The sequence below is a fragment of the Mesoplodon bidens genome, assembly GCF_964165515.1.
Source record: "Mesoplodon bidens genome assembly, chromosome: 15".
Lineage (NCBI taxonomy): Eukaryota > Metazoa > Chordata > Mammalia > Artiodactyla > Ziphiidae > Mesoplodon > Mesoplodon bidens.
This window is the reverse complement of record NC_138171.1, coordinates 85802467-85819600: the sequence shown is the minus strand read 5'-3', so window position 1 is coordinate 85819600 and position 17134 is coordinate 85802467. Positions and strand designations below refer to the sequence as shown.

Here is a 17134-nt window from a genome sequence, read left to right as displayed (position 1 = left end):
TTCCCTTGACTTTTTTTTTTCACGGTGCCATGAGTGTTTTTTCGTTTTTAATTTGTATACAGTTGAGGCTATTAATGTTCTAGGAAGATGCATATTTTCCTTTTAAAATAAAAAGTAAAATTATAATTCCATCTTTAAAAAAAGCTTCCCTTGTATTTCATGGCCCATTATGGGCAAAAGAAGAAGGAAGAGAAAGGACAGAGGAAGCAAAGAAGGAATATAGGGAGGAAGATAAAGAGAGCTGTATTCACCATGTTTATTAAATTCCCAAGAGACAGGGGGTGATTCTCAAACTTTAATTTACATATGAATCACTTGGAGATCTTGTTAAACTGTAGATTCTGATGCAGTAGGTCCAGGAAGGGACTGAGATTTTTGCATTTCTCACCAGCTCCCAGGTGAGGCTGATGGACCATGGACCACACCTGGAGGAGCTTTTATTTATGAAGAGTGGAAAACATCAGTCGTCTCAGTGAATAGTCCTAACTCCACTTAAATTATCATTTGTTTTGAAAACCCCTTCTCTAAGCAAGCAGGGAAAACCCTAACTTCTTGTTCTGGAAAATAGTAAACCACCATAGCTCATTTTTGAAAGAAAAATAACTCTGCTTTCATGGAGTAACATGCCTCCACTTCATGGTCCTTTAAAATACTTATACGGCTAAAGATTTTTAAACACGTATAAAATGTTCACTTCTTGAGACCTTCTCGTTGGGCTGGATAGAATTAAACTGAGAAATTAATTGGCCCTTTTGGGCAGAAATATTCCAGCTCTGTGCTGGCTACCTCCTCTCCCCAGCATTATAAAGGGGTTTCTCTGTATTATTTTTCTGAGAAAGAATACCTACAGTCTACACATACTCCTTAAGACAGTAACCTAATGGGTCATGTAAGAGGCAACACCATCTGGTGTGGAAGAAGTCTTAGAATTGGACTCAGGAGAGCTGGATTCCTGCTCTGGCTTTATCACAGCTACTTTGCATCTATTAAACTTGCCTGGCTTGGTTCCTTCAACTGTAAAATGAGACACCATTAGAGCCTCACTTACCCAGGATGATATTGGAGTAAAAAATTTCCCAGAGGTTTCTCCAGACCTTTTGGAGTAACGGTGATGTCAATGCTTCTGTGACAACCTACAGCATACTGGCTTGGCTTTCCAATTTCCAAGCAAGTTTCCATAAAGTTTTCTCTGAACTGCAAAATCAATCCCAGCAAAAGAGGCTCTGGGCATTTTTTGAGTGTCCCGATGTCAAGAAGTTGCCTGAGCCATATTAATACCTATGCTGTGAGGGTATATGGGCATGGGTTGCCATTTGCAAGGAAAGTAATGGGTTTATGTTTCTAGATGAAAAGAAAAGGTTAAATGTGGACTGGACTCAACTGGTGGGCATAGCAAGGGTGGTTTGCTTCATAACAGGTGGTATGAGGAAAGGGAAACTAGCATTTATTGAGCGTGAATTACCTCACTCCTTTGCAACTACCCTGTGAAATGGGAATTATTCCTAACTTTTTACAGGAACATAGAGCCAGCAATTTGTCCAGATTTCACAACTAGAAAGAGTGGAGCTAAGATGTCAAAACCCTCATCCGCTCCACTGGTGCCTCACCCCCATCTCTGACCAAAGCAGAGGTGCTCAGCAGTGAAGCCACTTCACCTCTTTTGTCCTGTTTCCCCTACTGCACATGGGACAGCCCCTTTCACACAGCAGGGGTGGGGTGGGGATGAGTGTGATGCCACCGCACAGGGCTGGCCCACAGGAGGGTTCAACACACGGTAGGCGTGGCTCATTTCCCCCTCTAGACTCTCATATAACCCTGCGAGTTAGAAGAGGCCAAGGGCTGCTGCCGTGGAAACTGCAAGAAGACCCCTCCCCCCACCCCCCTCGTCCACGTGTCCTTAGGACACCCCTGGCCCACAGGGCTCTGCTGTGCTGTTGGAGTTGGTGCAATACGGTCCCAGAAAACACGCTGGCTTTGGGTTGCATGTCACTTCCGGCCCTCCTGGCATGGTGTGGGAAGCAGGCAGAGGGCAGGCCCTGGGGTCAGATCCAGTTCAGAATCCACCTCCTCCAACTGGCTGCTGTCCTCCGTCCTCAGTTTCCCCATCTTTCCTTTATAGGGTCATTGTTCAGACTTAGCAGAGGTTGGGTAGCGCACAGTAGGTGCTTGGAAGCAGGAGCTAGCTTCCACTCAGGAACTTCGGGCCACAGTGACCCGCTGTCCGCTCTCCCGCCTGGGGCAATAAACGAAGTAACAGCGGACCGGCACCCAGTGCTTCCTGGGGAGGCAGCGCCGAGCTAGGCGCACGCCCTAACCCGCTGCCATCACCACTTAGTGATCTCACTCAGTTATCACACGCCCCAGGGTCAGACTGTGTGTCACCTTCCAGGCCCTCCTCCCACAAAAATGCTGGCTTCCCAGCCTCCAGAGCTCTTAGTTCACCCCATAAACTCCGCTAATGCTTACCACATGCTGCTGAGCTCCGGCGACCGCGCCCACTGCCCTTCGCGGGGGCCCCAGGCCCTGCGCCAGGAGACTCCTCCCACCGGGAGATCCTCCCCCTAGGAGACACTCCCCCTTAGGGGACCCTTCTTCTAGAAGACCCTCCCCCTAGGGGACTCTTCCCCTAGGAGACCCTTCCCCTAGGGGACCCCCCCAGGAGACCCTCCCTCTATGAGACCTTCCCCCTAGGGGACCGACCCACCCCACGGTATGAAGCGGCCGGAGCTGTGCTCCCCGCAGGCCACCCATGACCTTGGACGCCCCTACAAAGCCTGCGTCCCCTCCTCTCAACAGGCTGCGGATCTGCACCCACAGGTGCCTTTTGTTGTTGGGAATTGAAAACCCGATCAGGCGTGTTTCTCGTTTGCAATCCCCGCAACTTGGCGCATAACCACGCGAACACGGAGCCTGCCGGTGGGAGGGGCGGCCCCCGCGGGCGGCGGGGAGGGTGGGCCAGGGCGCCGGGAGGGGCGCGCCCAGTGGTCCCCGCCCGCAGCATGCCGTCCGCCGGGCCCTCGGCCGCACGTGCGAGCCCACCAGCGCGCCGGCACTGCTGGGCGGGGCGAGGCCGGAGCCGCCCCAGCGGGAGCCGCTAGGGGATCGCGTGCCGAGCCGGCGCCGGCCTGCAGTGCCCACCGCGCGTCCCTAGGGGGCGCAACCGGCGCGGGAAGCCGCCCGAGTCGAGGCCGGGGCCCGGCGCTAAATTCCAGGCGGGCGGGCGCGGCGAGTTTGAAAACAGTCGAGGGCGTGGGGGCGGGACGTGGGGGGGGCCCGCTAGCCACCTCCCCTCGGCCAATCAGCGGCGGCGGCGGGCGCGGGCGGGCGGCGCGTGCGGCCGGGCTGTGAATGGGGCGCGGCGGCGGCGGGCGAGCGGCGGCGCGCGGGCGGGAGGGTGCACTTTCTCCTCCGCGCGCGGCGGGGGCGGCGGCGTCTCCTCAGCGCCCGCCCGACCCTTCTTGAGACGCGGCACGGCCAGGGCGCTCCGGCCGCGGGGGCGGCGTGACAGGTTGTCATCTCCCCGCTGACAACTTCTCTCCCGTCGCTCCCCTCAGCGCCCGGCGCCCCTCGTATTTGGCCGCCCGGCCGGGAGGCCACCGCCCGCCGTCCCGCTCACGGGGCCCGAGGCCGGGGCCGGGGGCGGCGGCTCCTCGGCATGGCCGGGGGTGTACGGCTGGCGGCCGGCGGCGGCGCGGCGGGCTCCGGGCGGCTGCGGGGGTCCCTGCCTAGCCCCGAGCGGCGGCGGCTGCGGTCCCGGGGAGCCCGCGCGGCGCCCGGGAGCCCCGGCGAGGACGAGGGGGAGCGCGCCGGGAGGCCAGCGACAAAGTTGAGCGCGGGCCGGCGGCGCGGGTGGTGGGCGCTCGCGGCGCTGCAGCTGCACTTGCTCCGGGCTCTGGCTCAAGGTAGGCGCGGGCCGGGGAGCGGGGCGGACGGGGGCCGGGAGCTGGGCGGACGCGGGCCGGGGAGCGGGGCGGACGGGGGCCGGGAGCTGGGCGGACGCGGGCCGGGGAGCGGGGCGGACGGGGACCGGGAGCGGGGCGGACGCGGGCCGGGGAGCGGGGCGGACGCGGGGAGGCGCGCCCGCGTGCCGCTCGCGCCGCTCGCTGGACCTGAGCGGAGCCGGGCGCCGAGCCTCCGAGTTGGGAGCCCGCCGTTCCTCTGCGGGCTCAGTGGCTGACTCTCGTCGGGTTCCAGGTGCCGGGCACCTGGAGCCGCTGTCCCAGACCTCGCATCTCTCCGGTCCGGTGCCTGACCCCAGGGGGAGCCCGGCAGTTGCTAGAGCAGAACTTTGGGTGCCCGCGGCCTCTCCCCTAGGCTTTGCCCCCCGCCCCCCTGTGGTTTCTGTTGCGTCGGTGCTGGTTTCTGAGTGGGTGCTGCCCCTCTGCCGGTGCCAAATGGCCGTTTGAAAAGGGAGGTGGCATCTCTCCCGAGCCTAGCTGTCCCCCAAATCTGGGTTCTTTTAACGACCCGGCACGTACCCCCTGCCTCTGAGCATACCTCCTCGCTGAAGTTTGCTTGTCTGGAAAGAAAAAAGGTGAAAGCAAGGGGCGAAAAGGTGGAAGTAGCTAGCTCCACGCGTCCTTTTGGTGCGGTCTTTTAAGATGCGTGTACCTGCGTGGGCAGCTTCAGGGGAATTGGCTTTGGTGGTCCTTAGTGTTGTGGGACATGGAATGAGACAGGTGGACGGCAGATGGGAGCCCTAAACTGAAATTAGCCGTGTTCAGTGTCCAGGGAAGGTGATGTGTGTGTAGCGACGGATAATGATTTAAATGGAATCACATCTTAAAGGTCTGAGCTCAAAACTGTCATCGATAGTTTAACAGATAACTCATCCTTCTTTTGTTAGTGTTAACCTAATCGATGTGCACTGAGGTCCTTCCCGCCCTCTCCCTAAGCGCCCGCTTTCATGTTTTGATACATGGAAACAAATTGCCATATTTCTGGTTAATTTAACTTTCCTCCATTACTTGGAAAATTTTCGTTTCGCTTATTTGTGCTTTTTTGCTTAATGACAGACTTTGGTAGAAAAGCATTAAGTCGTTTTGTAAAATGGGATCTGTAGATTGCCAGAGAAGCCAGGTTCAAATGAAGAAATCTAAATCACTTAGGGATGACCTTTAAGATAGAAAAGGGTGTTTATTAAGTTTTCCTGTTTTGTTTTTTTCTAAAACAGTGACTTGCACTTTGCAGTAAGCCCTGTACATTTATACATCTAAAGATTAGTGCACAAATTCAAATGGTGGGGAAAAAATCTGGCTTTGTTTTGAAGTATATTATGCAGATTTCAACTTTTTATCAGTTTGAAGGCTGTCTGGCTTGTTGCTTTCTACAATTGTAGTGTTAATGAAAATTAATTTTAAAAAAGTACTAAGGCAACAAACTTTGTTAGGCAGGAGTATTTTATTCTTTGTTACCAGTATAAAACATGGGTACCTATTTTACATTTACATGGTTTAAAGAGTGAACAGATCTTTTAGTGTAAAATTTCAAATAGGTTGTAACATTCTAAATTCATTGACAGGTTTCTGTTCTCTGTGAAATGTGTCATATATCCATCATTTTTTATATTATATTGAAAATTCATATTACAGGGGAGATGTCACCATTTGACAAAAGCTCATGTATCTTGAAAACTCCGGTGCTGCTATAGAGATTTCTGATGGGACGATGAGTTGGTCATATGCATGGGGAAGTATTCTCTTGAATCTTATTAGATAAAATGTAACATTCTAAATGGAATACCTACCACTTGGTTGGAACTGGTCATAAGTATTATATTACTATGTAGCTAGGTGAAGCAATTCCTAATTTCTCTTTAAGTGTTTCCTTCTAATGGCGTTTCATGTGGCTAGGCTTGGTCATGATATCTTGAGAGAAAATAAGTGCAATATTAACCAGTAAAAGCTACGTAGAGTTACATAGCCCAAGTTATAAGCAGAGTGCGTGATTGACCATTAGTGAAACAGGTTCACGTCTTCCCAATGTAACTTTAATAGTCCTGGGTTTCTTTTTACAAGGTAATAGGAATTTGAATTATATACTCTGCTTATTAGTGTGTTTGTAACTTTTCTAGATTGCTTTCTAATTGTGAAAGGCAGGTGGCAACGCATGCTTTCGGTATGTTGTCCACTAGGATCCAGACGTGAGTGTTGTAGAAGGTGCCTTTTGAGGCGAAGGATGGCAGCGTTGCAAGTGTCGTGTGTGAGACCTGTGGTGCCTTAGCTTTACTGCTGGACCTTTACAGGTGTATTGATTCTGGTCATGTTCAGTACAGCCTCGTGTTAAGGTTGTATTCATCAGGTGCAGAGGGGTGGGAACGCTCTCAGTTACTGCTTGGGGTGGTTCATAGTTCTTAGTTTCTCCTTTGGAGTTATTTCTAGCCACTTGGAACCATGGTTCTGCAACTTTGGTGTGTATCAGAATTACCTGGGGAATTGGGGGAACCTGTAGAGGGCCAGGTCCTTTTGTTCTTCAGTGAGCCACATGGAAGAAATGAGCTTGCTTCCAGGTGATTCTGATACACACCAGAGTTTGAGAACCACTGACTTGGATTGCCTGGATTTTCCTCATTCCCTTCACCTGCTGATTTCCTGGACCCTCTCTTTCCCAGTGTTTCTCAAACGTATTTGCACATTCGAATCACCTGGGAGCTCTAAACAATACCGAAGCTTGGATCTCATTCCCAGAATTGGTTTTAATTGACCTGCGGTTTGACCTGGGCATCAGGAGATTTAAAAACTCCTCAGGTGGTTCCAGTGTTCAGCCAAGTTTGAGAACCATTGCTGTAATCCGTTTTACGTAAGATCACATGACTTGGTTTTTCTTTTAACCTTGTTTCTGGCTGGTCTTGTGGTTCTATAGTGTGTGTACCTCCCCCCCCTGCCCCCAATTCCAGTGAGCTTTCTGCACTTCAAGCTGATTTTCACTTGTTCCATGTTCATGATCTCAAACTTTGAAATTTCTTCCAGACTTAATTAGCTTTTCAGTCGCTCATTCTATTTATTCCTACTGACATTGTTGAGCTCCTGCTTTGTGCTAGTCTGGGGTTTGCATCAGCATCACCAGGGCAATTTAAAAATACACTCATCTGGGCTCTGCTTCCAACCTGGAGGTCTTTGGAGGGAGAATTTGTGCATTTAAAAACTCCACATGTGATTCTTGTATCTTGGTGTTACACTTTTATCCTTGTTGGCCAATCCCATAATCTCACCCAATTCTCTGTCATCTTTAGCCTGACTTGCTGTGACCTGGACTCCTACCTGGATCCCTCTTCTTGGGCCGATCTCAGCCTTGAGTAAGGTCTACTAATTAGGCTTCTCTGCCACTGGTTTGCTGGAGAAATCTCAAAACAGTGCTAATTGGGTTCAGTACAAATCTAGCTTCCTTTTGGGCCCTCGTTGCTTCCCATTCTCCCTGAAGTGGTTTGTTTCCCCTGTTCCTCTTACCCCTAGACCCCCTTCTCCTCACATCTTTGTAATTTGAGTTTCAAGTGGAACTTGAGTTCCAGGCTGGCAGCTTCACTAGAGAGTCTTCATAGAGAGTACTACACTTAGTAAGTGTTCAGGTACTTACTGATTAAAGTTTATTAGATCACTGCCTGTTTAACAGATGGCAGCTGGCTGCTTGGTTGGTAACCGTCTTGTAAATCTGACAATAAGCGATTATCACCCTCTCTGCAGTCTTATGTATGGCCACCTGTACCTCACCTTTACTGAGCCCTTATTACGTGCCACACACTAAGTGCGTTACAGGTAGGCTCATTTACTCGTCACAACAACCCCTGAGAGGCAAGTAGCATTTTTTACTCATTTTACCTGTGAGGAAACTGAGGTACTGAACTGTTAACTAATTCGCTTGAGGCCTCAGGACTAGTGGTGGAAGCAGACTGGAAAGCAGGCTGACTAATCCACAGTTTATGCTCATAACCAGTGGGCTGCAGTGTCTCCCATGCAGCCTGTGGCTTTATATGGGGAGGGAGAGCAATCTGATCAATACCAGGGGGAAGATGGCAGCTGATGTTTTCCAACTGCTGTATTGAGTTACATGACCTCAAGGTTTGGGTCACCTAATTTACTGTTACCGTAAAACAATAAAAATTACGTTAAACAATTTGGAAAATACAGAAGAATATGCACAGCCCCCTGCATATAACTATCCCTCTCCCATTAGAAAATCACTTGTCCTTTTGGTTTTTCTTTTTGAAGAATTTTTTTTTTCTCATAATGTAAATGTCAAATTGCAACTGAGAATGTGGTTGTGGCAGTCAGTTGGCAGATTTGAAGTCCCCAGAATTGACCACTAGGAGCATACTAACCACTTCTTTGAAGAGCACTTGGAAAGTTCTTTTATCCTCACTCAAGTACATGCATAAGTCCTCTAAATGGAAATAGAGAGGTGGGGTTTGTAAGGTACTGATCTTTTGTTAACATGCATTTTATCTAACGAGAGTTAAGTTTAGCTCTATATTGGGATTATATCTAGCTAGGAAGTTTCCTTTGTCGTCAAATATTGGAGTAAAACAAAGTCACTCTGAAAAGTTAAGCCAGGTGATGGAGTGGAATCAAACAAGATATTGTAGTTAAATTCTACCTCCCAGTTGCCTTTATATTCTATCCTTTCTTAAGAGTCCTTGTATTGTTTTTGTTGGGAGACTCAGGCCCTTCCTCCAGGTGTCCCTGAGGTCAGAGACCATAATGTCTGTTGACTGAATCTAGAGGATGGAGCAGACGCAGAGTGAAAACTCAGAAGCTGGATTTTGCCTAGGTCATGACTTAAATTTCTCTAAGAAGTAAAAACAGCAGTTTTAAGAGTACACCGTTTAAGTCCAAATCAATGAAAGTTGAGTAAAACTGAGGGTGGGGAATGAAAATCAGGTTGAAGGTTATAGTATAAAGAGGAGTTAAAGTAGAATTATCTTTAAAAAAAAAAAAAAAGTAAAGGTGTCGATATAAGTTTTATGATCTGGTTAATACAGTAAGCGATGGTACATTTTTACCTAATGTAACTGAGCATTTTAATACGTGTAGTCTCTTTCATTCTAATTAGTAATTTGACTTCATCAGTTCTTTAAGGCATTTTCTTAAAATTTCTCAGTTTGTAAATCTCTTAATAAAACATTATAAATATTTGTACCTATGATCCCAAGAGAGAACATATTTTGTCATCTGGGACTACAGTGATAGCACCTCGTGCCATCCTTTTGGAGTAACGCATAGAAATTAGTCTTATGTTTTTTAATGATTCCCTGAACTACCAAAGTCTGTCATAGTTTGATAGATACCTACCTGCCAGTTATTGATCCCATACCTGAGACCTGTTCTGGAGAAATACATTATTATTAGTCTTACAGCTTCATTATGTTAACACTATTCTTACCATATCCAAATACAAAAATTAAAAATGTAGGGGAGCACTGCTTCAGGAACTCTTGTTTCTCTGTTTGCTCTTCTAGTATTTAGGTGGTATGGCTTCTGGCAGGCAGCTTCTAAAGCCAGAGACTCACTGCCTTAGCCTGGCTCCAGGCGTCCCGTCCCCAGGGTCTCCTGTAGGTGTTCTGGGAATGAGAATGTTTACAAAGCTTTTCTAGAAACAGGGATGAGGTGAATGAAAGAGGCATTGGGATAAGTGTTACTAGACCTGGTTTCGATTTTATTCTGTAACTAACTTGCAATATAAGCAGGTCTGTTAGCTTCTGAGTTGATTTTTCTCAACTGTAAAAGTTGGGGGTTAGACTAGATCTTCAAAATCATTCTGCTCTGATTCTTTGATCTGTATTTTGTCATATCCTTTCTGCCCTTCACCAAACTCTCTGTGTCTTCTGTCTGGTGATTCTATAACTCCATATGTCTCGGCTCTTAGAACCTGATTCTCTTCATTTTACTTTTACCGTGATATTTACAATGTTGAAAACAACGAAGATGCAGTATAACATTTCTCCTTAGGGGCTGCCATCTTACACATGATATATTTACTCTAGCCTGAAAGTGGTTCATGCTCAAAATGTTAGGTTCTGTAAAATGAATTAGTGCCGTAATTTATCAGTGTAAGCCTGAAGTTTGGGGAATAAATTTCTTTAAAATGCAAGATGCTTATTTATTTAAACGGCTGGAAGGGAAAGGGCAAGGCTAATTGAAATCTAGGAGGTACTTAATGCAATAAGAAATTTTAGAAGATATGAAATCGTGATATGAGAATGTTTATGTTTACTGGACAGTGACCAGTAATCGAAGAGATTAGTAGGTGGTGTTCTCTTGATGTTTCTGGACGCAACCTAATGTTATGTTGGTTAATTGTCTTCATTAGGGACTTTCAGTAAATCAGAAGGTCCTCAAAATTAACAGAGTAATTACTTTTCACTTTTACAGGCTTAGCTGCCACTCTGTTGATACACAGACAATGTCTAGTGAAGGTAACAGCTATCAATTAAATGATCCAATTTCTTGATAACAAATATGTCAGCCAGGTAAATCTATTAATTTACTGATTTTTGGAGATGAGCTTGTTGAACATGAGCTAAGACTGTAGTTTCTGCAGTGTTTTGGGGTTTGGTGTTTGTGTGTGCATGTGTGTGTTTAACTTTGGAGATGTGGAGTTTAGAGAATTGGACTCCTGGGCCCATATTATTACATAGATAAATTTAGCCTTTGGTGCAATGTTTTGTTGCCTTTTCTCCCTTTCAGAACTCTACTCTGTATTCTAGACGTGATTCTTTATTGTGAGAGTTTTGGAAGCTCTCAAATATGTAAGCTTGATTTTTATGAAGATGAATGATCTCTCCAAGAAAAAGAATACAGGGAGGTAACTAGAGAATGACTGTGGCAACTGGAAGAGGAGTATGGCTGCTCAGAGTGCTGTTAGTTGCCTTTATTAAGAATTTTACCAGGGCTTCCCTGGTGGCGCAGTGGTTGAGAGTCCGCCTGACGATGCAGGGGACACGGGTTCGTGCCCCGGTCCGGGAAGATCCCACATGCCACGGAGCAGCTGGGCCCGTGAGCCATGGCCGCTGAGCCTGTGCGTCCGGAGCCTGTGCTCCGCAACGGGAGAGGCCACAACAGTGAGAGGCCCGCATACCGCAAAAAAAAAAAATAATAAATAAAATAAAATAAAAAGAATTTTACCAAACCAAGCAGGCTAGTACGGAAGAAGTTAGATTTGGGGTAAGGAGGGATATCATAGCTTATATCACATAGGTATAACCTATTCATATGTAGATAAGGATGATTATATCCACAGGTGTCTGTGGGTTTTTCTCTTAAGTGTGATCCTTAATTTTGTGTGTGTATTTATGGTTTCGTGAAAGAGGGACTATTTTCAAAGCGAAGGTCAGTTCTTTCTTGCCTTCCCCGTAGGTGTTAAATGTGATGTAAAAAGAATAGGAGGTTTTAATTTTGTGGACTGAGCCCTTCTGTACAATGAGTGTCAGTGTTGATTTAATACATGAACCACCAGATGGCAACAGAAAAAGTATTTATATAGGATGTAATCCCTAGTTTCCATAGCTATTTTTTTCCCCTGTCCATGGTACACTGCTTTTCAGCACTTCATGCAATGTATAAAATTCTTGTCTATGAGCAAGGTGAGTTTGTAATACCTTACAATGGAAATCACAACCAGGAAATAGAGTAGTGGTAAAGTATTACTAGAAAAAGACATTTTATTTACATGAGTGCATGTATAAACTGTTCCCAGAGGGAGTGGGTTTCCAAGGATGCAACTTTATGATTTATGTTATCGTACAGTCATGCTTTTACTACTAATTTTTAATTCAGCATTTAGCTCTACAGTAAGCTGTGATGATTTGCAGAACATAAAACATGGCTCTTACCCTCCAGCATTTTATGTAACACCTTTAAAAGGAGGAGATACATGAGTTTACAAACATTGAACATATTTATATATTTTCTGGCCAAAGGTATTTTTACTTTATGTGGAATTTGTTTTACTTTTGCCGTGTAGGTATGTCCCTTTTTTCTAAGTGTGTCTTCTTGGCTCTTCTAAGGTGTTTCCCCCCCCTCCCTTTGCTAAGACTCTCTTGGTTGCAAACTAGAAATTTAGTCTGAATGACGTTTTTTAAAAAAAAGATTTTATTAGAGGCATCTTGGGGTATCAGTGTAACAAGAAGAATACTTTGAAACTTGGCAGGTGTAGGATTCAGCTCCATCTCAGGGATAACTAGAGCCAAGTATTTGAAACCTCTCAGGTGCTGTCCTCTTTGTCATCATCTCTGCTTCTGTTCCTGTGTTGGGGTCCTTCTTGACTCTCACTGAAATTGCCTTTCTCTTTGTGACTAAAATGGGGCTATTGCCAGTCTTTACATTTCTATTGCTTCAAATCCTGAAATAAAGATTGACTTAAAGCTTTGGTTGTGAAATTTGTGAAATGGTCAGGTTTGCATTTTAAAAGCATTATCTTGAGAAGAAAAGAACACTTTGGTTGCAAAATTGAGAAGGGGTTGGTAGAAACCAGAATAACTGTAGACAAGTTAAACTGTGATATCTGTTGAGAGAAAGTAGTAGCTTGAGCCAGGGTGGTAGGGTTGGAGGTGGAGAGAGGAGGGCGGATGGGTAGGGAGAGAGACGGGAAAAGATGGACAGGACTTGGCAGTAGGTTGGATGTGGAGGGTGAGTGAGAATATGTCACGGGTGGTATCCAGGCTTCTGACTTGCATGACTGGTTGATTAGGGGAGTCATCCACTGAGGTTAGACCACCTCAGTTTGGGCAGCAAGATCATGATTTTGGTTTTGAATGTATTAATGTGAGGTACCTTTGAGGCATCCAGGGAGACCTGTCAAGAAGATGTTTGGCTATATGAGGTTTGCAACCTGGGCTTTTGGTATAAATACTTGTGGAGATAGTGTAGCATGTTTAAGAGGATGAGCTTGGCATAAAATAAAACTGAGTCATAAAAGCTAGCTGTGCTTCCTTGGGTGGGCTACTTAATCTTCTTTAGGCATTATTTCTCATCCCTGAAGTATAATTGTACAATTTTACCTTCTTAATAATTGTACCTACTTCATATAGCTATTCTGAGGATCAGTTGATACGATCACAGATAAGGTATGTAGCACCTTACCAAGTACATAGTATGTATCTTAGTAAGTGTTAGGTGGTGGTATCGTTGTTTACACTTTTGTGAACAGGAATCATGCCTCATTCATTTTGTCTTTTCTCATAGTACTAGGTACTAATAAGCCACTAGGACAGAATGGGGAGTGTGAACAGTTGATGTGTAGTCATGTTAATGTGGCATTGACTTACTGGATAAATTGAAGGAGGAAGAGATTGGATTGATGAGAGTGAATTTGATATGAGGACCAAGGAAAGGCCCTTGGATTTGTTGATAAGGTGGTAAATGTTGATCCTTTTTAGTATAATTTCACTAGAGTTGTAGGACTATAAAGCAGATTGAAGTTGATTAGAGAATTAATGGTTAGTGAGAAAATGGAGTCACCAGGCATTTTTCTCATGCTGTTAAAATTCTCAAGAAAAGAACGATGAAGGCATTTGAAGTGTGTAGTGACAAAATGATCTTGAAATATCTCGGGAATATTTTAAAAACAATTTAAAAACTGTTCTCGAGACTGAAAAAAATATGGGCTGTTGTCATCTGGCAAAATTGTGAGTAATCATCACGATTCTCTGAAGTGATCATTTCACAATTTCCTATTCTGCAACTCCTGGAGCCTTCTAGTGACACTGCTGCCAGAACTGTTAGAGAGGCCTTCCACTCCCACCCTGCTGCAGACGCATTGAAACTGCGGACAAAATAGAACAAGGAAAAGCAAAAGCATTCCTGAGCCTGATAAACCAGGAAAGCCCAGGTACCACAGGTGAAAAGAGAATTCAAAGCGAGGCTGTAATTGGGAACTCAAGGCCTGTGGTGGTTTCAGATCTGGGTATAGGCCCCAAGGACATGGACCTGAGGGTCTCATGAAGAAACAGGAGACGTGGTCTTAGGTCTGTGTAAAGAAGGAAGGTGGAGTTGCTGTCCTCCTGTACAAAATCTTGAAGCTGTCCCGTCTGTGAAAAGAAGACTAGAAAAGCCTTGCCCACTGGTCTGAGGGAGTGCAGAGAAACGTGCTATCCTCCTGGGGCTGTGCATAATTAGGAATAAGAAAAGAGAAAAGGTGTACCTCACACTGGCGGTAGGTTAAAATTTAACACTTCTTACAGTGCAACTAACCCTCAAGCTAAGAAATTAGCACAAAATCTGGTCCAGAGCTATGGGAGCCAGTGGAGCCCTCAGACGTAAGTGTACACCTGTCCTGCAGAGCAGATGAGTCTGGGGACTCTAATAGAAGAAACAGCTCATGCTAAGGGTGAACTTGCAATAAAACATTGCAGCCACATGAGGAAATGAATCACTATGGAGGAGCTTTGGCAGATGTTGTAAATAGGAGAAAGGTGCTCCTGGGACATAGGACAGAAGTCACTTGGTTAAAATTACTAGAGATAAAAGGGGTAAGACTGCAATGAAAAAACATCACAGGTTGTAAAAAGAACACATGGATTTGGAAAGGAACCAAATAGAATTTCTAGAAACCTCAAGTAACCTCAATGGACAGGTTAAACAGCTGAGTGGATATAAATGAAGAGAAAACTATTGATCTTTGAGGAGTTCTGAGGAAATTGCTTATGATTCAGTACTGAGAGATAGAGGTGGAAAATGAGTGGATAAGACCCATGAACTTTAGTGTGAGAAAGTTCACCGTTACCGATTTCTGTGAGCTTCCTGAAAGAGGAAATAGAGTGGGAGAGATACTCTCCAAATGGTTGACAGTTTTCCATAATAAACGCAAGGCTTGAGTTCTTAGGTCCAAGAAGCACAGTGAACCCAAGCAGGATAAATAAAAACAAATCCACACCCAGACACATTGTACATGAAACATTGGAAACAAGACAGAAGCAACCTGCAGAAAGTCATTGTCTAAATATCTGGAAGACATTTTGTTGGTAGCAGAAGATGATAGAATAATATCTACAAAATGCTTTGGGGGAGAAACAAACATCAGCCTGGCATTCTGTATCCATATGAAGTAATATTCAAGAGTAAAAGTGAAATGAAAGCTTTGTCGATAAAGACAAAGTTGATCACTTGTAGACTTTTGCTGAAGGAACTACTAAAAGATTTCAGGACGAAAGAAATTGAAAGTCGAAGGAAGGAGTGAAATACAAATAGTGAAGTGCTGACAGAGGGTTCAGAACCTAGGAGATCAGCTTAAACAGAATCCTAGTAGGGCTACAAGTAGGCAGGCCACGTTAGAGTCTGGGGATTCGGCTTAGCACTTGGGAACGCAAAGATGAAGGATTCAGGTAAAAGAAACTGAGCAATAGGAGTGAGGAATTCATTGTCTAGATAATAACAAGATTCCTGCAGGTAGAACCAAATATCAAGACCTTCATGTTTAGCCAGCACATTCCAAAGTGACCTCCTTTACATTCCGAATTGGGCTCTTAGCTGTGGAAAAAATAGGACTTGGATCTTAGCTATCAGAGATTCAGTGCACAAGGGTAAAATAAGCTACGTTTAACAACATTTGAGGGAAAGCATACATATTGAGGGAGGACAGTGGTTAAGATACGAAAAAGCTCAACGGATGAGGATAAATGGCAGATGAGAATGTAGACGTTTGCCGTTTTGTGTCAACTTGATATGATTGGCTAGTTGTTTTTGACCAACTCCTGGACTTTGGAAATTACTTAAATCTAGTATCACAGTAGTATAGTTAGACAACGGTCATCTGCATCTCTAAGTTTGCTGTTCTCTGTAGGATCAAAGGTGTGAAATATAAGTTGTGGTATGCTTCTATTTAGATGGATACTTTGTAGCGATTTAAAATCTACAGTTTAGCATTTTATTACCTGAAAATACAGCTTAAGAGGGTTTTTTAAAACTACAGTTCTTTGCATTAAAACTTGCTCTTTCTTGGGTAAATAAACTGAATTTCATCATAGATACTATTGACAATAAAAAACATTAAAAAAAACCCCACAAACAGCCAAACCCCATTTGCCCTGTGACTTCTCCCAAATCAACTATTGAGGAAACACTGGGAGTCTTAACCTGCTCTGACTCCCATTCCCCCCTTTTAGGGGACAAGTTGGTTTGGTTGGAGTCCTCTGCCCTGCGTGTAAGAGTTAGCAGCAGGTGACACTGACCAAAGTGGTGAGGATCTGAATTTTTCTGACATCTTTTCTAGTGGCTGATGTAGCACATGAGAAAACTACTGTACTATGCTGGTATTAAAAAGATGTTGTAGAAGTGGATCTAATTGACATGGAAGGCTGTTCAGAATATATTAGATGAAAAATGAGGTTATAGCATGGTTTGTACAGTATAATAGTCTCTTTATTGAGTGCTTCTCATGCATCAGGCACTGGGCTAGGGTCTTTGTATGCAGTATCTTATGATCTTGTGACAACCCTATTTTATAGATGAGGAAATTGTGGTACAGAGAGTTGAAGGTCACCTACTTAGTAAGTGGTGCAGCTGGGCTTTCAGTGCAGTGCTGGCTGACTCTAGAGCCCCTGCTCTTGGTCCATACACTGTGCTGCCCATTGTGTGTGACATGAGCACATGTGGTGGGAAGTTTCTGACATAGGGTCATCCGTATATAGGTCAATAGAAAAGGGTCTGGGAGGCGATGCGCCAGGATATTGATAGCAGCTGTTTCTTGGTGACTTTTTTTCCTTTTCTCTAATTTCTGATTTTCTGTAATGGGCTTAGATTGCTTTTGAAAAGTGTAATAGATTAAAAAAGTAATGGGGATATAATTTTAAGTCAGAAATGGATAAGAGATTACTGTTTTATAATATATGCAGCAAGTATGGTTGAAGGAATAGACCAGCCTGCTTAAAGCGCTTATCTCTGTGTTACGGGAAATTTTTTTTTTCTGAAAGTTCTAGGTTTCAAACAACAAGCATTTATAACTTTTAAAAAATTGTGAAAGCAATTGTTATTTACCATAATGTGATATTAGTGGATTTTAGGAGGAATATGGTATTTAAGTAGTTTAGTGGTTCAGGCTGAGATTGCAGTAATGGGGACTTGAGATTTCGGTGTTTTTTTTTCTGTTTGAGGAAACTTAAATTACTGTTTTGGGCCTTATTTTGTTCATCTACTTGAAAAAGGCA

General features: G+C 44.9%; 1 protein-coding gene across 1 annotated transcript in view; it reads left to right on the top strand.

Moving 5' to 3' along the window:
* Positions 1 to 3655: 3655 nt before the first annotated feature.
* SDK1 (sidekick cell adhesion molecule 1) overlaps positions 3656 to 17134 on the top strand; it is a gene marked incomplete at its 5' end in the record, with an annotated part of 840176 nt that continues 826697 nt past the window's right edge. The window contains one exon of the mRNA XM_081255449.1: positions 3656 to 3902. Within this exon, the coding sequence (XP_081111575.1) occupies positions 3656 to 3902 (247 nt within the window). The remainder of the gene's footprint in view (positions 3903 to 17134) is intronic.